Raw genomic sequence first — 22800 nt, 5'->3', positions numbered from 1 at the left:
AAAAATAGGGGGAGATTAACAGTGAGAGAGGAAGAAAAAAAAGAGGGGTAGTGGTGGGAATTGAATGATAGGAAGTAAAAAGATTTCAGTCACTGGTGACCTTGGACTTAGGAGCAAGGCCTAGCCTGCTCAGAAGACCAGATTTAAAAGGACAGGTGGCCCTGGCCAGTTGGTTCAGTGGATAGAGTGTCAGCCCATCATGTGGACATCCCAGGTTCGATCTCCAGTCAGGGCACACATGAGAAGCAACCATCTGCTTATCTTCAGCTCCCACAACCCCTTCACTCTCTCTTTCCCTCTCGCAGCCAGTGGCTCAGTTGGTTTGAACCTCAGTCCCAGGCACTGAGGATAGCTTGGTTGATTTGAGCATCAGCCCCAGACGGGAGTTGCCGGGTCAGTCCCGGTTGGGGTGCGTGTGGAAGTCTGTCTCTCTATCTCTCCTCCTCTCTCTAAAAAAAATAAATAAAACAATAAAATAAAAGGTCAGGTGTGTGTTCTTGGATTAATGTTTGTTTATTAATGTTTTACCTTTTTCCTAGAGAGCAGAAATTATCCATCATCTGGCTGATTTGTTGACAGACCAGCGCGATGAGATCCTATTAGCCAACAAGAAAGATTTGGAGGAGGCAGAGGGTAAATACCACACAATTTGAAGTCACTGTTTAGGAGAGTTTTAAGAATTATATCATAGTCTACTAAAGTCAAGGTTGAAATAGAAGAAATTATATTGTTGAGGTTGGTGGTTAGTGTTCATTGGGCTCTTTCAAACTATACACACTACTTCCACTCCCTTTCCCAAATACTTGAGTACAACCCCTCAAAGGGGCTTTTTTTATTCCACATATGACTATTACGGCAATTTCAAACCAACAATGGAAAAGATTGAGGACCTCACTGTTTTAGAAATTGAGCTAACAGCAGCTAACATTTCTTTTTTTTTTTTTTTTTTTTTTTTTATTTTTCTGAAGCTGGAAACAGGGAGAGACAGTCAGACAGACTCCCGCATGTGCCCGACCGGGATCCACCTGGCACGCCCACCAGAGGCGATGCTCTGCCCACCAGGGGGCGATGCTCTGCCCATCCTGGGCGTCGCCATGTTGCGACCAGAGCCACTCTAGCGCCTGAGGCAGAGGCCACAGAGCCATCCCCAGCGCCTGAGGCAGAGGCCACAGAGCCATCCCCAGCGCCCGGGCCGTCTTTGCTCCAATGGAGCCTTGGCTGCGGGAGGGGAAGAGAGAGACAGAGAGGAAAGCGCGGCAGAGGGGTGGAGAAGCAAATGGGCGCTTCTCCTGTGTGCCCTGGCTGGGAATCGAACCCGGGTCCTCTGCACGCTAGGCCAACGCCCTACCGCTGAGCTAACCGGCCAGGGCCAGCAGCTAACATTTCTTCATGCTTTTCTGTGTTGCCAGGCATTGTGCTAAGGACTTCACAGACAGGATCTCATTTTATCTTTCAATGTAGCACCTGTGAGGTGGCTACTATTTATTATCCTGATTTTATAGAGGAGAAGACTGAAGCACAGAGAAGTAGTCGACATGCCTAAAACCATAGGGCCAGAGACAGACTTGGGATTCAAACCCAGATGGACCGTGCCTATAAAATAGTTATAGAATAGCTTATACAGCCTGTGCTGAAAGTTAGCTTAACTCTTAGTGAGTTAACCAGGTTGCACTCTGCCCAGAGTTGGCAGCCCTTGAGCTGCTGATGGTGGAGGGAGTGGGGCGGCTGGACTCACTTTACAGACAACTAAATATGGAGTCAGGTTGGCCCTCAGCCTTTCTCTCCCCTTTCGCTCCCTTTCCTTAATTCTCTGTCTTTGGCACCCTAAAATAATGGGGGTTGATTTTATGGGGCTTTTTATTTTCTCTTCTCTTGAATAAATTGTCTTAAATGAAACACTCAGCTGAGTGTTGCTCCCCTCAGGGAGACCTGGTAAGGCTCATCACATTGTTGTCCTTCCGGAAGACGTGTTTGAGTCGTTGCCTCAGAACTTCCTTTGGAGTTTACACGTGGTCTTTCTGAATTTTTGCAGTATTGGAAAGTCATAAAATAAGCATTCAGAAATGGAAGAAATCTTTGATAACATCCAGTTCTTTAATTCAAAGTAAAAGAATTAAGACCCACAGAGGTTAACATTGTTTTTCAAGGTCACACTACTAGGGATTGGCTGAACTCTGACTTCCGATCCCAGTTATCTGTCTGGAAGTTTACGAGGACACACAGTTGCTTAAGAACAAAGTCCTGGTAATCCCCGTTGACTCAGTAAACCCATTTCAGGAAATTTATCCTAAGAAAACATTTCAAGAGGAGAAAACAGCTCTATATGTAAAAATTCTTAGAGCAAGATCATTTATCACACTGAAAACAGCAGACAACCTGAGTGTCTGGTAACGTAAGTGTGCTTAAGTGCATTAACCTGTATCAACTCAATGAAAACTTAGTAGTAATTAAAATTATTTTTGCAACATGAAAAATGTACATGCCTTGTAAGGTGAAAAACTAGAGTGTAACATTTAACATGCACTATAATTAAAATTTGATTTTTAGCACATGGGGGAAATGTGAAGAAAATTAACTAATTGATAAAGTTAAATGATACTAATATTGTTTGGTGGAATGATGGTTTAATTTTTTTTTCTTTTTCTTTTTTTTGTTTTTTTGCTTGTATTTTTCTGAAGTTGGAAACTGGGAGGCAGTCAGACAGACTCCCGCATGCACCCGACCGGGATCCACCCGGCATGCCCAACAGGGGGCTATGCTCTGCCCATCTTGAGGCGTTGCTCTGCTGCAATCAGAGCCATTCTAGCGCCTGAGGCAGAGGCCATGGAGCCATCCTCAGCGCCCAGGCCAACTTTGCTCCAATGGAGCCTTGGCTGCGGGAGGGGAAGAGAGAGACAGAGAAGAAGGAGAGGGGGAGAGGTGGAGAAGCAGATGGGCGCTTCTCCTGTGTGCCCTGGCCGGGAATCGAACCCAGGACTCCTGCACGCCAGGCCGACGCTCTACCACTGAGCCAACCGGCCAGGGCTAATTTTTTTTTTTCTTAAATGTAAGTTTGGATCCTCTCCTCCAAATTAGAAATCTTTTTATTATCTGGGTAGGTATGGCTATAAAAAAGAAAGGGAAAATTATTATAATCTCATCTCAACATTAACCACAGTAATGATTTGTGATATCTAATTCCATATAATTTTCCTGAGTATACATACATGCATATATTAGAATATGTATATGTATTAAGAGACTCACTCCATGCATGCTGTTGTATTTAATTTAAAGAAAGTTTTATATATGAATTTGTAATTCTATTTGTTTTTATTTCAAAAGAAAAAATTTTCATCTCTTCTAATTATGAAAATCATTCATTATAAAAGACTAAAGCGCCTGACCTGTGGTGGCGCAGTGGATAAAGCGTCAACCTGGAAACGCTGAGGTTGCCGGTTCAAAACCCTGGGCTTGCCTGGTCAAGGCACATATGGGAGTTGATGCTTCTTGCTCCTCCCCCTTCTCTCTCTCTCTCTCTCTCTCTCTCCCCTCCCCCTCTGTATAATGAATAAATAAAAAAATCTTAAAAATAAAAAAAGACTAAAGCAATGCAGAAATGCAGACAGCAGTCTGCAAGAACTGCATCACAGTTCTTGATGCCTTCCAGACATGTAAACACGGAATGTTTGATAAATAGGACCCTAGCATACATGCTGTTTTGTAGTTTTCCTCTTTCACAAACTATATTCTGAACAGCTTTCCGTAGTATTTAATATAGCTATTTTATAATAACTGCATTGTAGCCCGTTGTCTGAATTTATAGTTAGAATCCAGTTTCCCACTAGTATAAAAATGCTGTGATAAGTATCCTTGTTACATGCAAGCTTATTCATGCAAATGACAAGTTTCTGGAACTGAACTTGCTGGCACAAAGGTGTGTGAGTTTACATACCTTTATATGATGATTAAACTCCCAAACTAGCCCCCCAACACAAAAATGCTGTATAAATGGCATGTCCCTGTCCTCCCGAGAACCCGTTAAGTTCCTGTCTGTCCCTGACACTGCACCACATGCTCAGTAGAGCAGTAGCAGCCTGCTCAGATCTGCTGCTCTCTCATGTGCTCTTCACACCCCCTCAGGGAGACTTGCAGCACCTCTGATGAAACGCTTGAGCCTCTCCACGTCTAAACTGAACAGCCTGGCCATCGGTCTGCGGCAGATTGCAGCCTCCTCACAGGACAGCGTAGGGCGTGTTTTGCGCCGGACCAGAATTGCCAGGAACTTGGAACTAGAACAAGTTACTGTTCCAATCGGCGTCCTGCTGGTAATCTTTGAGTCTCGTCCTGACTGTCTACCCCAGGTATGTGACTAATGCTGAGTTATGTCTCCCACAGGTTTTTTTTTAAGTGAATAAGTTTTACCCTTTTTTTCTCCCAAAGATAATTTTGAGACTTTATTCTTCGGTAATTTATATTATTGATTCTTCCAGTATTTTTTTTTTTTTAATTTAAGTGAGGAGGGGAGATAGACTCTCATATGCGCCCTGACCAGGATCCACCCGGCAACCCCAGTCTGGGGCTGATGCTCTGTCCTTCTGGGGACAGTGCTCACAACTGAGCTATTTTTAGCACCTGAGGTGAAAGCTCCTTGGAGCCATCCTCAGTGCCCAGGGCTAACACACTCGAATCAAGCCATGGCTGTGGGAGGAGAAGAGAGAGAGACAGAGAGAAAGGGAAGGGGAAGAGAAACAGACGGTAGCTTCTCCTATGTACTCTGACCGGGAATTGAACCTGGGACATCCACATGCCAGGCTGACGCTCTACCACTGAGCCAACCAGCCAGGACCCCAATAATTCTAAAGTAGGTATTTGTCCATTTTACAGCTGAAGAAACTGAAGTTTACAGAAGTTAATAGTACTGTGAAACTTATAAGGGTGGATCTGGGCATCAAGCCCAGCTGAATCTCCCATACCATGACACGAGGGCACATGTCCAGATACCTGAGCCCTCTGGGCACTTTGTTCCCTGACCACGGCACCCCTGCTGGCCGCCTGCAGGGTCGTGTATATCATAGCTGGTCTTGCCCCTGTTAAAAAAGCTCCTTTATTATCAGTGTCACAGATGGCTTCCCGTAGGTACATCTCTTAGAAAAAGAACTTCTGGTAGGAATGGAAACTAGACTAGACTCCTCTTTAAGGAATTATTACCGGCTGATGTTGAAAAGTCATGTATTAAAGGGCTTGCCAAGCAGCCATGCTTTCCTTGTCCTAAACTTTCTCCCAGAAACCCGAGACCGCACCCCCACTGGACTGTGTCCAGTAGGGTGATACCAGCTCTCCTTTGCACTAGCCACGAAGTTTCAAAGAAGGTTTATTTAAAGACATACAACCACCCCCTTTTTACTGTAGGGTGTAAGTGACCATGGAAGTCCAGAGTGCTCTGTGGAGGCCACTCCCTGGCATGACCTAAAACCAGCCTGTTCACCAAGGGACTCCCATACACGACCCCTCTGACCTGTCTCTCAGAAATGCCTGGCGGGAACTGCAGAACTCACCTCTGCTGGAAGAGTGGCCCTCAGTCTGCAGGCTGTGTCCATGGAGCTTCTCTGCTCCCTTTCAGCTGTATTTGCTGACACGTCACCGTGAAAAGGTCTCCTCGTCAGCCAGCTACAGCTGAGGTTGCTCACTTGGAGTGTGAGCCTTGGATAACATCAGACTCCTTGAATCCTAAAAGTCGTATGTAGAATTCAGTGTGTACATCCAGCTGGAGAAAGTTTATGTAACTTTTATAAAGGTTTCATAAGCAACAAAGTAAACGAACAAAAAAAGATTAAGAACCACTAATCTGGAGATTAACATATTCAGGCGAGGTTTTTCAGTAAAGAGTCTTTCACTACTTAACAAAAACAGGAAGATTTTCATTTACCCCAGGAGCATTCAGAAGGTGAAGCTTCAGGCCTTGAACGATCAGGTCAAGGAAATGAGTTCTCTGCTCAAGGAGGGAGACTAATCCTCCTCCTAGTTGGCTTTCCTACCCAGACAGGTTTGTGCTCCTTTCCCAGCAGTCTCTGCCGGAGCTGCCTGGGGGGCTGGTGGGGGCTCTGGTCTTCTCCGGGGTCTCAGCACCAGGCGCTTAGAGCTCTCAGAGCAGCTACAGGGCCAGTGTAAGATGCGGCCAGAAATGCCGCGCAGCCTCAGCTCCAGTCGAGAACAAGCGCCTGAGCCCGGCCTGTGGGGGCGCAGTGGATAGAGCGTCCACCTGGTCACCAGTTGAAAACCCTGGGCTTGCCCAGTGAAGGCACATATGAGAAGCAACTACTATGAGCTGATGCTTCCCGCCCCCAACCCCTGCCCCACATTCTCTCTTTTCTCTCTTAAAAAAAAGGGCAAGCGGCTGAGCACCGTGCCCTCCCCTGTGGCCAAAGTGAGGAGGGGACTGTGTGACTCTGGCCACTTAACTCCCGTTCCTTTGCTAATGGTGCTAGGAAGACATACAGTTTAGCTCCTAAAATCCGGGTGTTTGTTTTTAGTCAGGGCTCCCAGCCCTGCCACTTACAAGCTTTGTGACTTTGTGGAGTCACCAACTTCTCTGGACTTCAGTGTCCTTATCTGTAAAGCAGGAGATAAAACAGGTACCTAATTCGCTGAAATGTTGTGAAGATTAAACAGGCTAGGCCTTATAAAGTGACGAACACAGTGCTGGGCACGGAGAAAGTGCCCAGTGAGTGCTGACGCTGTGTTACTATTACTGCTCTTCCCCTTGGTTCACTGCTCTCCCCTTCGATCTGCAGGTGGCGGCCTTGGCTATTGCAAGTGGTAACGGCTTGTTACTCAAAGGAGGTAAGGAGGCTGCACACAGCAACCGGATTCTTCACCTTCTGACCCAGGAGGCCCTCTCGATCCATGGAGTCAAGGACGCTGTGCAGCTGGTAGGTCCCTGAGAATGAGCCGGGTCAGGCCCAGAGGGCCGTGTCAGGTCTTTGGGTATCTGAAGCCAAGCCTAAGCCTCGTACGTCCACACCACTTCTTCGGGCAGCTTGATTGAGGAAGCGGCAGGTCCAGTGTGTCTGCTGACCCCTGCTGCCAGGGGCTTCCTTAGCCCAGGTGGGTCTTCAGTGGCTTAGGAAGGCCTCTCGGATACAGCAGGGTCCTGGCTCTCTTGATCTGTTAGCCCTTCTTTCTTAGGTCACAGGGTAACAGGAATGTCAGAGCTAGACTCTCAGGCCTGGGCTTTGCTCACTGGCAGAGTGAGTTAGGCCAAGTCAGATGAGATAAATTGGATGAAAGTTTGTCATAAACGAACATGGAGTGTGGAAGTGTCAGGTCATGCTGTTATCTTTATTATTATTGTGGTCATTATTTTAACCATTGTCTTATATTCCTCAGCTGTCAAATGGAGTTTCTGAACTAGATGGTAAAAAACTACAACATACTGATCGCCTAATGTGGGCACAGCACTCTTCTTCCTTCTCTTACTTAATCCTCTGAACAATCCTATGAGAAAAATATCAATTATTAGGCCTATTTTATAGATGGAAAACATAAATAGGTTCAGAGGCTTAGTAACTCATGTGAGCAAGTCACACGGTCAGTAGAGAGTTGAGATCTAGACTTCAGCTGGCTCCAGATTCTCTTCTTCCGTCGAGGGCCACTCACTCCCACGTTGCAGGGTCTGGCTGCTGGGAGAGGGTCTGTAACCCACGTTGCAGGGTTCTTCTGGCTGCTGGGAGAGGGTCTGTAACCCACGTTGCAGGGTTCTTCTGGCTGCTGGGAGAGGGTCTGTAACCCACGTTGCAGGGTTCTTCTGGCTGCTGGGAGAGGGTCTGTAACCTGCTGCGCTGCTCGCTCACTGACGGCTTCTGGGTTTTCCTGATGACCAGAGAGTGGGTGGAAAGCACAGATGTGAGGGGACCAGTCCCAGCTCTGCTACATCCCGTCTTAATTCAAAGGCTCTGCCCTCCCCGCTTCCTCTTGATGTACAGCATGCATTGACTGTACTGACCTTATGTGATTTTATCCGTCTGTCTACATACACGTATATGTAACTACCAGCCTGATCAAGATACACAGCACTTCCAGCTCCCAGAGGCTCCCAGGCGCCTTCCCCATCTCTGCCCGGCCACCACCACCAGTAACCACTGTTGACTTCTTTCACATTCAGTTTATTTTGTCTGATCTTGAACTCCATACAAATGGAATCATACAAAATGTACTCTTTTATGTTGTATTTATTTTGTTCATTATTATGTCTATGAAAGTCATCCACATTATTGCACCTAGCGGTAGCTTTCTTTTTTACCACTGTATAGTATTTCACTTATATGCATATACTACAGTTTATTTATTTATTTTTTTGGTGGCAGAGTCAGACAGAGGGACAGATAGGGACAGACAGACAGGAAGGGAGAGAGATGAGAAGTACCAATTCTTCGTTGTGGCACCTTAGTTGTTCATTGATTATTTTCTCATATGTGCCTTGACTGGGGGCTACAGCAGACCGAGTGACTCCTTGCTCGAGCCAGCGACCTTGGGCTCAAGCTGGTGAGCCTTGTTCAAACCAGATGAGCCTGCGCTCAAGCTGGCGACCTCGAGTCTTGAACCTGGGTTTTCCGCGTCCCAGTCTGACGCTCTATCCACTGTGCCACCGCCTGGTCAGGCTATCTTTTCTTCTGTTGATGAACATTTGGGTTGTTTCCAGTTTTGAACTGTGCAGATTAAAGTCACTACGAACATTTTCGTACACGTATATTTGTAGTTCTGTTGTAAGTAACATGGCCATATGGGGGAAATTACAAATCAGTAAGACAAAAGATGCCTGTAATGTAAGTGTCCTAACACAAGCACCGTAGTCAGTCCAGCCAGCGTCTCAGGTTGAGGTTGTCAGTAGAAGTCGTGAAGAACCATGAGTCCCTGGCAAGACCCAACATGTCATTCAGGCCAAGGTTAGAGAACCGCCAGAGCAGCCACTTGCTCTTGTGAGCCTCATCGCCTGGCATAATGCCCAGTGTATGGCTAGCTGTGTCCTCGCCCCTTCCCTGCTAGACTCAGCTGTTGGTGGCAGGGCTGGGTCCTGCATGTTTGTCACACAGAGCACAGCACCTACCGCACCGTGTTTGATGACCACTTGCTGGACAACACTGATTCCATGACCAGGGACTTCAGTTCTCGCAATGCCTGATTTAGTTCTTAGGAGGTGCAGACATTTGTCTGTAAAGGGGATGTTGCTACTTGTGTATTTCATGGGGATAGAAGCTACTCTTTGTCTTCTCATTCTCTGCCTCTTCAGGTGAACACCAGAGAAGAAGTGGAGGATCTTTGCCGACTAGACAAAATGATAGATCTGATCATTCCACGTGGCTCTTCCCAGCTGGTCAGAGACATCCAGAAGGCCGCTAAGGGCATCCCGGTGATGGGGCACAGTGAAGGGATCTGCCACATGTATGTGGATTCCGAAGCCAGTGTCGATAAAGCCTCCAGATTGGGTGAGCCGATGGAGTCCCCTGTTTGACGGGCAATGTGTGTGTTCAGTCCTGTGGCTCTGGATCGTGTTAACAAACAGTTCTTTGTCCTCCTTCTTCAGTCAGAGACTCTAAATGTGAATATCCAGCTGCCTGTAACGCTTTGGAAACTCTGTTAATCCACCGAGACCTACTGAGAACACCCCTGTTTGACCAGATCATTGATATGCTGAGAGTGGAACAGGTAAGACAGTCCACAGGATTCATACATCACTTCCTGTCTTCCATGTGGAAACTGAGAAGCCTTTGGGATTAGACCAGGAGCATCTGCCCTACCATGTAAGGCAGTTCAAGAAGCAATAGTTCAGCATCTGCTCTGTGCAGTCTGTGCTAAGTACACAGAGATATGTGAGACATGAAGACATTGCCCCCTGCCCCTGACAGTCTAGTAGACGGAAGAAACCCACACACGGGTAGCTTCACGACACAGTAGAATGTTAAGTGCTAATAGGGTTCAAGTTAAGACAGATCACAGGCGCCCACTGAATGGACTTTTGGGCAACCTTTTATTCCAGCAGCTTAGTTTAAAGTTTGTCTGAACACACACTCCTGTTTGGATTTGATTTGAAAAGAGTATGCAGAAATATTCTCAAACAAAAATTTATTGCGCCTGTCCCTCCACAGAGATCTTCAATTATCAACTTGAATGTACTTTATACAGTGATTTGGGTGTCAACTATTGGTGTAATATCCTCTTTTATTGAGGTTATTTTCTTACCACATCATTAGGGTTATAAACAACCAATGCCAATGCTTCCAACATAAATGTATGCTCCACTTTAAATTCCTATTGGCAAGAAAATAGATGCTCTGCAGACAAAAATGGACAATCTTAAGTTTTCTGTCAGAATGTATTTTAAGCCTTAATATCTGACATCATCGCACCCTTCCTGAATTCTGTGAACGAACACAGCAGTAGCGAAGGTGGCTGCTGGCCTCGGTTGCTTTGACCAGGAGCATGTGTTTCTTCCTTCCAGCCTTTTGCTGGAAAGGAAGGCTCCAGTCAGCTTATAAATACGGTGTGGACCCAGTAAGAACCTGAGAGAATTATTTTGAAAATGAAAATGAGGCCCTGGCCGGTTTGCTCAGTGGTAGAGTGTCGGCCTGGCGTGCAGAGGTCCCGGGTTCAATTTCCGGCCAGGGCACACAGGAGAAGCGCCCATCTGCTTCTCCACTCCTCCCCCTCTTCTTCCTCTCTGTCTCTCTCTTCCCCTCCCGCAGCCAAGGCTCCATTGAAGCAAAGATGGCCCAGGTGTTGGGGATGGCTCCTTGGCCTCTGCCCCAGGCGCTAGAGTGGCTCTGGTTGCAACAGAGCAACGTCCCGGAGGGGCAGAGCATCGCCCCTGGTGGGCGTGCCGGGTGGATCCCGGTCGGGCGCATGCGGGAGTCTGCCTGACTGTCTCTCCCCGTTTCTAGCTTCAGAAAAAAATACAAAAAAAAAAAAAGAAAATGAAAATGGACCCCACAAATCAAAAGGGAGTGATAGCCTGTGCTCACTGGTGTTAAGGGCCTTCCTCTATGCTTGCGGCCAGTTTGACTGGGAACTGGTACGTGCCCAGCACCACACTGGACTGGACTGGACAGGATAGGAGGAAAGCTCTCCTTTGCCCAGGAATAGAACCCCCGGCCCTGATTCAGGCAAAGCCAGGACACCTCATTGTCCTCAGGATTTCCTTGAAAGGCCCCCAGTAGGATGAGTCCGTGTGTATACCTCATGTGGCACCTCGTGCTGTGTTGCGGCGAGTAAACCAGCAGGGTGACTTGTACAGAGCTGGGCTCGGCAATGGGGTTTCAGTCCCTGAGAAACATGTCTGCCCTCCAGGCCTGAAGGAAGTGGGGCTCCAGATAGGAAACCGCGCAGAGCCTCGGCAGCCACGCGGACAGCACAGGCACCTCTTGTTGTGATGAGCCGAGCAAGGGCTTGGTCCCAGAGAGGCATAAACGCTGCCTGGGCAGGCTCTGCAAACAAGGCCCAGGTGGGACCAGACGTACGACTGGGTCCTCAGTGACCGGCCTCCGGATCCAGCTGGGGGCAGAAGTAGCCCAGAGGCGGGAGCTGGGCTGAACCTACACATGGGGCCTGACTGGCAAAGTGGAAATCTAACGAGTAACCACAGTTTGAAGTGGTTATCAACCGAGGACTCTTTCCCCAAAGCACGCCTGGGGCTTTTCCAGGGTGACGGGAATGGCAGTGTGTGCATGGCATCTCCCTTTACGTGAGTCCAGCAACCAGGTCACATACTGTGGGGATGGGGTTTAATGGTCAAGTGTTCGCGTTAGTAAAATGCCAGCAATCGGGCTTATGTTGATAGCACGTTCTTTTTCTTTTTTAAAAAAACCTTACTGATTGATTTTAGAGAGAGGAAGGGGGGAGAGAGGGAAGCATTCATTTGTTGTTCCACTTAGTTGTAGATTCAGTAGTTACTTCCCATATGTGCCCTGACTGGGGATCAAACCTTGGTTTCTTGGAGGACAGAAGGCTGCCTTTAATAGGAAGGCAGTAATGCCTGAAGGGTGGTGGTGCAGTGGATAGAGCAACTGAACTCGGACACTGAGGTCCCAGGTTTGAAACTGTGTGGTTGCCAGCTTGAGTGTGGGACCATTGACGTGATCCCATGATCTCTGGTTTGGGTCCAAAGGTCACTGGCTTGAACCCAAGGTCACTGGCTTGAGCAAGGGGTTACTGGTAAAGGCATGTATGAGAAGCAATCAGTGAACAAGTAGAGTGCCATAACTATAAATTGATAGCTCTCATCTCTCCCTCCCTCCCTCCTTCCTTCTTTCTCTCTCTTTCTCTCTCTTTCTCTCTAAAAAATAAGTAATAGGAAGGCGGGAAAGGAGCCTCAGGCTTGTCATCTGCAGACTCACCCCACTGCCCGACCCTAGAGGAAGAAGTAAGCTTGCTTTCTGCATTGTGTTCTGATTCTGCACCTCCTCTGTTACAGGTGAAAATCCACGCAGGCCCCAAGTTCGCCTCCTATCTGACCTTCAGTCCCTCCGAAGTGAAGTCTCTGCGAACCGAGTATGGGGACCTGGAGTTGTGCATTGAAGTGGTGGACAACGTGCAGGACGCCATCGAGCACATCCACAAGTACGGCAGCTCCCACACGGACGTCATCGTCACCGAGAACGGTCAGTGTGCAGCTGCTTCAAGCATACGGTGCTTTTCTGCCTTGATCTCTGCGATGGTTCTGCTCCCCTCAGTCCCTCTTTGTTCGCAGGGAAACATAATCTAAGCAGACTAATGATGCCAGCTGATGGTTGCATTCACTGGTTTGCTGAGTGCTTTCACATCTGCTGCCTCATTATATTGTGACAGCGACCCCGTGGGAGGAGGCAGGAAAGAGATGATTAGCTCTAAAGATGACTCCTGTGAAGAGGCGTTATCATTTAATCCACCCAATAGTCCTTCCAGGTTATTGGAATAAACCCATTTCACAGCTCAGGAAACCAAGGTTCAGGAGGATTAAGGGCGAAACCAGCTCCAATGCCATTCATTCAGTCCACAGATATGTACTGCAGGACACCCCGAGGCCCAGTGAGAAAGGAAGCCGTGTGGCTTCCTGAGGACCCAGCACAACCAGGAGTAAAAGCTGACACCGAGGGAGCGCTCTGTGTGCCCAGCCGCGCAGAGGGCTCCGTAGGGTTTGATCACGTTGTCCTCCCCTCAGCCCTGTGAGCCAAGTAGTGTTGTCAGACCCCATTTTAATTAAGCGTAGAGAGGTTCAGAAACCTGCCCAAGGTCACCCAGCTAGTGGGTGTCAGCTTGGAGTTCAGACTTACATACACCCTTTGGCTCAGGAGCCTATGAAGAACCAGTGTAGACGCCACTGCCGCGCTGAGGCCCCGTCTCGCGGGAGACCCGCTCCCAGCCCAGTCTTCCCCAGGCAGCTGCTCTTTCCACGGCGGCAACTGCTGGAGTGGGCTTGCCTTCTTCCTCTTTAGATTTTTCACAAATCTGAAGTGTGTAACACACGGAGAGGCCTCTCGGGCCTGGGTTCTGCCGGGCAGTCGCTGGTGAGGGGCTGGAAGCAGGGCTGTTCTCTGTGGGTCATTCTAACCCAGTTCCTTCTTCCCGTGCTGCAGAGAAAACAGCAGAGTTCTTCCTGCAGCACGTAGACAGCGCCTGTGTGTTCTGGAACGCCAGCACACGCTTCTCTGACGGCTACCGCTTCGGCCTGGGTGAGCAGAGCTGTGGTCGTGGAAGGAGGGAGTCCCCAGAGCGTGGTGAGGGGAGGAGACACCTCTCCCTGTGGTGACACACTAGACCAAGATAGGAGAGACAGGGTTGCGGGAGGATGGGCGTATGCGAGAACATAACAGCTGGTAGAAGTCCTCTGCTCTGGGCATTTCCATGGTAAGAAGGTAGGTACATGTATCTTCTTTTTCATAGACGCGGAAACTGAGTCAAGAAAGTGAAGTAGTTTGCACAACGTTACGCAGCTGGCATTCAAACCCAGACTGCACAAGCCCAAAGCCTGGGTCACTTCCAGCCAGGGCAGTCCACGGCCTGTCTCCGCACACAGGTTGTGACAGGTGTGCACGCCAAGGGCCCTTGAGAGCACTGCAGTTGCAGGCTTACTTCTTAAAGAGACGCAGCCAGGTTGCCTCGGAGCTAGGGTTCTGAACGCATGAGGACAGGAGAAAGCAGGTGTTAGTACCTTTGCTGGGCTTAAGTGTCACCATCAGAAAGACACAGGTAAGGCCAGAGATACAAGGTTTAGTTCTAAAGTAGACTGAAGTAAAAAGCTTCAGAAAGACATCATTCATAGTAAATCTCTATCCCAGTAGCTTAGGGATTTTCCAGACCATTTCTGGTTTTTGTGGGGACCATTACACAGAGTTCCAGTAAGGCATTTATGACACATGTGAGAGGTACCTCCACCACTTGAAACATTTTAATCCCTCTGAACTCTTAAATAGATGATCTTCCCAGAGAAATAGTTCTCACTGAATTGCTAAAGGTTATTAAAGGGAATTTTACTCAGTTATTCTTAGTCATTAGAGACTTTAGTTTTAGTTTCTTGTTTCTGTTAGAATGGGGTGATGATTTAATTATTTAATTATCACCTCACTTGCATTGATCCCTGTATTCCATGATTTTGAAGAAGAAATAGCAGCATACGTCTAAGGGCTGAGTGTCCAGTCTCCAAGTCCAGGTGGGGAGAGAGCGAGAGGCCGCTCCGTTATCTTTCTAGCCCTGGCTCAGAGCGGGAGCTCAGACTCTGGCTAAGTCAGAAGCGTTAGTGACAGTGACTGAACACTTCTTGAGCACTTACTATATCCCCAGCACTGTGGTGAGTGCATCACATGCAGTGTCTCGCTTAGTTCTACAGAATGGATTCTATTACTCTTCTCATTTTTTTTTTTTTTCATTTTTCTGAAGCTGGAAACAGGGAGAGACAGTCAGACAGACTCCCGCATGCGCCCGACCGGGATCCACCCGGCACGCCCACCAGGGGCGACGCTCTGCCCAACAGGGGGCGATGCTCTGCCCATCCTGGGCATCGCCATGTTGCGACCAGAGCCACTCTAGCGCCTGAGGCAGAGGCCACAGAGCCATCCCCAGCGCCCGGGCCATCTTTGCTCCAATGGAGCCTTGGCTGCGGGAGGGGAAGAGAGAGACAGAGAGGAAAGTGCGGCGGAGGGGTGGAGAAGCAAATGGGCGCTTCTCCTATGTGCCCTGGCCGGGAATCAAACCCGGGTCCTCCGCATGCTAGGCCGACGCTCTACCACTGAGCCAACCGGCCAGGGCACATTTTTTTTTTAATGAAAAAAACTGAAGCAAGAGTGATGGTTAGGCAACATGCCCAGAGTCAGGTGGTCTCTACATTATTACACCGGATTTCACTCTGGTGGGCACACTGTCCTTGCTGGCCACTGCCCCACACTCACCCCCACTCGGGTCCCTGCCTTGCTCCTCTGCCCGCAGCACCCTTCCACCTGCCCTGCCCTGGCTGACTCCTTCTCATGGTCCGGGCCTCCCTCCTCGGGGGCTCTTCCTGACCACCCTCCCCATGCGGTCTCATAGCACCCTTCAGTCCATTTTGGCCGCTTTGCCCACAGGAATGTAGACTCCACAAAAATAGGACCTGCATCAGTTACTCACCACTTTATCCCCAGGGCCTCACCTAGTGCTCAGTGCAGGCGTGATGAAAAGGGAACCTGCCTCCACCGTTTGTGGTGCTCAACAGTGAACCAGACCCAGGGGAACGCCCGCCTGGTCCTGGAGCAAGAGGGATGGAGGATGAGCAGTGCCTTCTGTGTAGTCAGTGGTGGCTAGTGAGTGCCCACGAGCTAAGAACTCTGGGGGTCCTGAGAACATGTCCCTGACCTCTTAGGATTTAAAGAATATTTAGGGAGGTGAAACCTCCATACCAAACATTGTTATACACCTGAAAAAATGCCCACATGTCAAATGACGGTGCACAATCTAGGCACTGAGCAGCTATCAGAGACTCACTTCTAGTAAAGTACGAGAGAGAAGCCCACATGCCGAGTTTCAGTAGAAGAAGCGGGTTCATCATGATTTACCGTGCCCAGAGAACACGTGGGCTCAGTGGATCTCACGCTGGCCAGGGTGGAGCTGGGGGTGGCGCCCGAGTGGGCAGGGGGGAAGGTGCCGTGTGAGGGCGGGCAGGGGGCTGGTGGACGGCTGGAAGCAGAGGCCGGGAGAAGCCGCGTCCTCATCATGCTCTTTTGCAGGAGCTGAAGTGGGAATCAGCACCTCGCGAATCCACGCTCGGGGCCCAGTGGGACTCGAGGGGCTCCTGACGACGAAGTGGCTGCTGCGGGGGCAGGACCACGTGGTCTCAGACTTCTCCGAGCACGGGAGTCTAAAGTTCCTCCACGAGAACCTCCCTGTTCCTCAGCAGAACACCAACTGACAGCGCGCGGAGAAGACGGGGGCGGTTCGGAGATCTTCATGGCTGAACCTGTCTTAGGAACCTAGGGCCCGAGCCAGGGCTTGTCTCCCACATACATCCTGGAAGGGAGGGTCTTCCCGCTGGAAAGTGCACCTGGGCTTCTGGGCCAGTGACCTGCAGTAGCTCACGGTTCTCTTTCTCCTCTTTAAGTTAGAAAAGAAGCGTTAGGGATAGGGACTTGGCTGAATTGCCCCAGGAAGGGACTTTGCTTTGCATGATCCAGTTTTCTTCCGTGATAGAACCAGAAAGGCGCAGTTTCCCCACATAAGAGGCAGCGGGAAAACCCTGGCCGCTTCTTGCCTTTTATCACCTCAATGAGGTCAAGTCTCCCTTGGCATTCGGTTGGTGCCAGAGCCGGCCAAACCTAGTCAGTCTCCACATTTCATGTCTGTCCCACTCAGGCACCTCTGAAAAGGAAAGGTTTGGAACTTAGAAGAGGGGCAGCTCTTTCAGCGTTCTCATCAAAAACAATCACAAAAATGGATCAAATCATTTCCACTGGGGAGGTTAATCTTTTGTATTTGTGGAGTAAAACAAGCATTCCAGATGTTTGCAGCCTCTCTCAGTCCGGTTGGTGGAGTGACCCACAATGCATTGCAACCCGGAGCTGCTACAGGAGGTGTGAGTTTAGGGATGAAGTATCTACAACAATTATGCTTGAAATTTTTATATCAATTATTATGTCATCCTAATCTTTCCCTCCAAAATAAAATTAGAGGATTATTTTAATACTTTGGATCCTTCCCCTTTTTGAGAAATAAAGTTTTTATGAAAAGCCTGTGCACCAGATTGAAGTTCTCATTGGCTCTCCCTCAGTCTCCAGAAGCCGGCAGGGAGGCGGCTGGGCCCTGCCGCTCCAGTCAGTGGGAGCAGCCCAGGCAGGTTGGGGGGCGGGTCTCAGACTGGGAGCCAGGAGAGGAAAATGGGAGGCAGGGAGGCCCCGGGAGGTGAAGGACTAAAAGTTTGGCGATGGTCTGAAGTTGGGGGGGGTGTGCAACCACTGTGCATACAACCACTGTGCCCGGTCCGCAGGCATCCATTTGGACAGCCCCAGCCCCAGCTGACGGGGGCTCATTCTGGCTGGTCCTCCCCACCAGCCCCATTGCCTCAGGGTCGCCTGTTTCATTGACAGCTCTAACCCCTCACCTTCCTCCCTCCATCCAGCTCCTGTTCCTGGGGTCCCTGGTGCCTGACACACTGCAGTTGGAAAATGTCTTGTCTCCTGGGGGCCCTTGCAAAAAAAAATAAGCACTCACTTACATGCTGCTGTTTATCCTCTAAGGATGTTTTATGAGTGCAAGAATTACGGTGTCATGATGCGGAACGTGTTCCCAGACTGGTTCCAAGCTCTACCTCTCATCCAGACCCTTACATGGTCTGCGAGTCACCCTGCTGCCCTGTCCTCTGAATGGGGATTCGGGCATAGCTTGCCTGAAAAGGCAATGAAGTCCCGCCTGAAACTGGACGGCAAATACCACAATCAGCTCATAACCGGACAACAGATGCCCCGGAGTCTAAAATAGAAAGTGGCCCAAGAAGGCTGGGGCCCCTGGGAAAGACTCCACCGAGGTGGCAGGCCTGGGTCAGCCCTGAGCAAGACCGAGGAGTAAGGAAGGAGTGGGCAGAGCATTCAGCCTAGAACTGCAGGCACAAGTCTGCAGGTGGAGATGGACTTGTCTGGGAGCAGTGAATGTGTCGGCTGGGGCGGAAGTTCGTGTGTGCAAACGGAAGGTATTACATCCAAATGTATAATCTCGACTGGGACTTCTCATCCCAGGGCCAGGAATGGGGGTGGGGTTTGGCCTGGGAAACAGGCAAAACCCAGTTTTTCAACAAGACCACTTCCCCTCAGCAGCAACTTCAGCCTTAGTCCATTTCTACAGAGATCGTGGGCCATCAGCATTCTCCCTTTTTCACCAAAAGTGAAGAAATCCTCCAAAGAGGCTCAGAAGGCAGGTATAGCCTCACAAGTACCCCAGCCAGGCAGCCTTCCACTGCGTCCTGGCTTGTCCTAGCTAGAGGAAGCGGCTTTTTATTTATTTTTTTGTGACAGAAGGACAAACAGGAAGGGAGAGAGATGAGAGGCACCAATTCTTTGTTGTGGCTCTTTAGTTGTTCATTGGTTGCTTTCTCATATGTGCCTCAACAGGGGGCAGAGGCAAATTATGGTCGGTTGAGGCCTCGGGTGCAGAAGAAAATACTGGGCCCCTTACACTAGAAAAAAGTGTAAAGTTGCAGTTTTGCAGGGCCCTTCAGAAGTCAGGGCCCAGGGCACGCACACACACCTGGTGCGCCCGCCATTAAATCTAACTTTGAAGGGGGGGGGCGCTACAGCAGAACAAGTGACCCCTTGCTCAAGCCAGTGACCTTGGGCTTCAAGCCAGTGACCATAGGGTCATGTCTATGATCCCACACCCAAGCCAGAGACCTCGGGGTTTCGAACCTGGGTCCTCTGCATCCCAGTCCAACGCTCTATGTACTGCGCCACCACCTGGTCAGGTAGAAGTGGCTTTTTATTTTGAAGTCTCTTCTGGTCCTGCCCTACTTGCTTTTCCTGGGCACTAACTCCCGAAGTTCCCACCTCTCCCTCCAAGGGGGGAAAAGACCTCTGGGATATTATGCCAGACAGCAAATATTCTTACTATCAAGCCAAGTGTACCTGACTTTAGGTTTTCAGGTAGTTGAAGCCAAAAGTATCTCAAAGATACAGTATATACATACATTATGGGGCATTTATAAAATTCTTATGGAAAGAAAGATGGGCAGCAAACAGCTAAATGGTAATGGGTGGTATTTGCTCTATATTCCTCATTTATGGAACCATCTCTCCATTCTGCAGTAACTCTGCTTGGTCTATGGATTCAGGGGAGGGATACTGATACCCCCTTACCTCACTATTTTTTTTAGGGGATATATTATCGCTTCATATTGAAATATCCCCCCTTCTTTTTTTTTCTGAAGCTGGAAATGGGGAGAGACAGTCAGACAGACTCCCACATGCGCCCGACCGGGATCCACCCGGCACGCCCACCAGGGACGATGCTCTGCCCACCAGGGGGCGATGCTCTGCCCCTCCGGGGCGTCGCTCTGCCGTGACCAGAGCCACTCTAGCACCTGGGGCAGAGGCCAAGGAGCCATCCCCAGCGCCCGGGCCATCTTTGCTCCAATGGAGCCTTGGCTGTGGGAGGGGAAGAGAGAGACAGAGAGGAAGGGGGGGTGGAGAAGCAAATGGGCGCTTCTCCTATGTGCCCTGGCCGGGAATCGAACCCGGGTCCCCCACACACCAGGCCGACGCTCTACCACTGAGCCAACCGGCCAGGGCCAACCTCACTATTTTTAATGGTAGTCTGGTGACTTGTACCTGATAAGTCAGGGTACTCCGGTTCCCTGCTAACAGTGATTGCTTCAGGGCTAGGCATATAATTTAGCTTGGCCACACAGCATACTGGTGGAATTGAAGTTCTACTGTGGCTATTAGATTAGAAAAAGTTCTCTTTCTCTGGAGTTTTAAACTTTAACTCTCAAGGGCTAAGGCTGATAATATCCAGTCTTCCACATAGACTGTGTAGGAAGTATCCAACACAGAGGAAAGAGAGCCAGGGAATATAGAAAGACCTTGTCCACCTAGTTCCATCTGTGCCTAAAATCCACCTCTGGAATCAAGAATTTCCTTCTTCTTTTTTTTTTTTTTTTTTTCTTAATCTAGTTTGAGTTGGATTTCTATCCCTTTCATCTTAAAGGACTCTGAATAATATACCTGGGTTCATATGTCTGCTCTGCCACTTAAGTGACTTTGGGCAAGTTACCTGACTTCTGTGAGCCTCGGTTTCACTGTAGGAATATTAACACCTCCTGCATCATAGGTGGTAATTTAAATACTTGGCAGAGCATGGGCACATAGCAAGCACTCAATAAACCGGAGAAGGTCACTTGCTATGGTTTGCAGGTACCCAACTGATGCTTGACTCTACACTTCATGACAAACCAGAATTTTCTTCTGTTCTTCATGAGGCAACTTTCAGGAGCCAGCTTTTCCCACGCCAGCCACATCTGGTCACCAGGAAACCAGCCTTGGCCTGCGCATGAGCAGGAAGAGCAGAGCGCCGCATCTCATTAAACACTGAAGCATCTGGGGTTTGCGGGCCGGCTGCTGAGAGGGCGTGAACAGTAGAAACCCTAGGTGGGGTCTGAGAAAGAAGAGGGGGAGCCTAGGTGAATGTCATCTTCTACCTGAAAGGAGAAAAGCGATCTTTGTTTGGGGGAGGAGACCAGGCCTGCAAGGGGTCAGCAGTGGGTCGGAGCAAAGCAAAAGACTTGGGTTTCTAGAGAGACTGGCTGTGAGCTGTGGGCCCTGCAGTGCAGCGTGAACTGTGTGCCGTGTGTGTGCTCTTCTGGATTAGAAAGTCGGGGTTTTTTCCCCTTTGATTTTTTTTTTATTATTTATTCATTTTAGAGAGGAGAGAGAGAGGAGAGAGAGACAGGGGGGAGGAGCTGGAAGCATCAACTCCCATATGTGCCTTGACCAGGTAAGCCCAGGGTTTCGAACCGGCGACCTCAGCACTTCCAGGTCAACGCTTTATCCACTGCGCCACCACAGGTCAGGTCTTCCCCTTTGATTTGAGGGGTGGAAGGGAGAGAGAGATAAGCACCAGCTTGTTGTTCCACTTAGTGTTCCATTTAGTTGTATATTCACTGATTGCTTTTCATGCCCCGACTGAGGGTTGAACCTGAGGCCTCTGGTATGCCGGCCTGATGCTTTATCCACTGAGCCGTCAGCCAGATCTAGAAACTCATTTTTCAATCCCCAAGCAAACAAACACAAAGATTTTGTGTATTTAGATAAATCCTCTAAAAATCTTGCCTGGCTAAGGTGTTTTCTTTTATACAATTTTTTTTTTTTAATTTTTATTGACTGATTTTAGAGAGAGAGGAAGTGGAAGACAGAGAGAGAGAGAGAGAGAGAGAGAGAGAGAGATTGATTTATTGCTCCACTTATTCATGCCATCATTGGTTGATTCTTGTACGTGCCCCAACCAGGGATAGAACCCACAACCTTGGCATGTGGGAATGACGCTCTAACCAACTGAGCTATTTGGCCAGTTGGCTAAGGCCTTAACTCTGCTAATCAAAGCTCTTTTCTTATGCAGGGGTAAGTGATGTTGATGTCATTACTACTCACATCTACTTCTCAAATATACATGGAAAAAAATATTTCTGCATAGTATTTTGTACCCTGTATGAAGAGTGTCCCTAAAGCAGCAAAAGTGGAAATGTTTTCAGGTACAAGTAACAGAAATCCAAAACCAGTTTTAACAGAAAGTGTATTTATTTGCTTACATAACTGAGGAAGTCTAGAGGTGTAGTTCAGGCATGGTTTAATCAGGGCTCTGACTCTCTCTGTAGATCTCTGTAAATCAGTGGTTTTCGAACTTTGGGATCTTGGCCGTGGCTGGTTTGCTCAGTCAATAGAGCGTCAGCCCGGTCTGTGGACATCCCAGGTTCAATTCCCGGTCAGGGCACACATGTGAAGCGGCTTCTCTTTTCCTTCCTATCCTCTTCTCTCTCTCTTCTCCCACAGCCAGTAGCTCAATTGGTTTGAGCATTGGTCCCAGGCACTGAGGATAGTTCAGTTGATTCAAGCATCAGCCCAGGATGGTAGTTGCTGGGTGGATCCCAGTTGGGGTGCATGTGGGAGTCTGTCTCACTATCTCCCCTCTTCTCACTTAAAAAAAAAAGACTTTGGAATCTCAATCACCTGCAGGCCTTATTAAAACAGATCACCGATTCACTAGATCTGGAATAGAATTTGCGTTTCTAATAAGTTTCCAGCTGCTGCTGTGGTTGCCACTGTCAATCCAGGAACTGCGCTCTGAGAACCATAGCTGTAGGTGTTCGCCAGCAGCGACTTGTTCATGTTGTGGGTTGGGTGCTAGAGTGGGATCAAAAATGTTATTATCCGGCCCTGGCCGGTTGGCTCAGCGGTAGAGCGTCGGCCTGGCGTGCGGGGGACCCAGGTTCGATTCCCGGCCAGGGCACATAGGAGAGGCGCCCATCTGCTTCTCCACCCCCCCCCTCCTTCCTCTCTGTCTCTCTCTTCCCCTCCCGCAGCCAAGGCTCCATTGGAGCAAAGATGGCCCGGGCGCTGGGGATGGCTCCTTGGCCTCTGCCCCAGGCGCTAGAGTGGCTCTGGTCGCGGCAGAGCGACGCCCCGGATGGGCAGAGCCTCGCCCCCTGTTGGGCGTGCCGGGTGGATCCCGGTTGGGCGCATGCGGGAGTCTGTCTGACTGTCTCTCCCCGTTTCCAGCTTCAGAAAAATACAAGAAAAAAAAAATGTTATCATCCTTCCTTCTCCAGCAAACAAAATTTTAAGCTCC

General features: G+C 49.2%; 1 protein-coding gene across 3 annotated transcripts in view; it reads left to right on the top strand.

Moving 5' to 3' along the window:
* Positions 1 to 17206, top strand: part of ALDH18A1 (aldehyde dehydrogenase 18 family member A1) — a 53646-nt gene extending 36440 nt beyond the window's left edge. For all 3 annotated transcript variants that reach the window (XM_066239499.1, XM_066239497.1, XM_066239498.1), the window contains exons 11-18: positions 540 to 633; positions 4123 to 4343; positions 6774 to 6911; positions 9269 to 9464; positions 9563 to 9684; positions 12446 to 12632; positions 13587 to 13682; positions 16206 to 17206. In XM_066239499.1, the coding sequence (XP_066095596.1) occupies positions 540 to 633; positions 4123 to 4343; positions 6774 to 6911; positions 9269 to 9464; positions 9563 to 9684; positions 12446 to 12632; positions 13587 to 13682; positions 16206 to 16387 (1236 nt within the window). In that variant the 3' untranslated portion in view covers positions 16388 to 17206. The remainder of the gene's footprint in view (positions 1 to 539; positions 634 to 4122; positions 4344 to 6773; positions 6912 to 9268; positions 9465 to 9562; positions 9685 to 12445; positions 12633 to 13586; positions 13683 to 16205) is intronic.
* The last annotated feature ends 5594 nt before the right edge of the window (positions 17207 to 22800 follow it).

The sequence above is a fragment of the Saccopteryx bilineata genome, chromosome 7 (genome assembly GCF_036850765.1).
Source record: "Saccopteryx bilineata isolate mSacBil1 chromosome 7, mSacBil1_pri_phased_curated, whole genome shotgun sequence".
NCBI lineage: Eukaryota > Metazoa > Chordata > Mammalia > Chiroptera > Emballonuridae > Saccopteryx > Saccopteryx bilineata.
The sequence above is the reverse complement of the archived record's forward strand: the minus strand, read 5'-3'. Positions and strand labels throughout refer to the sequence as shown.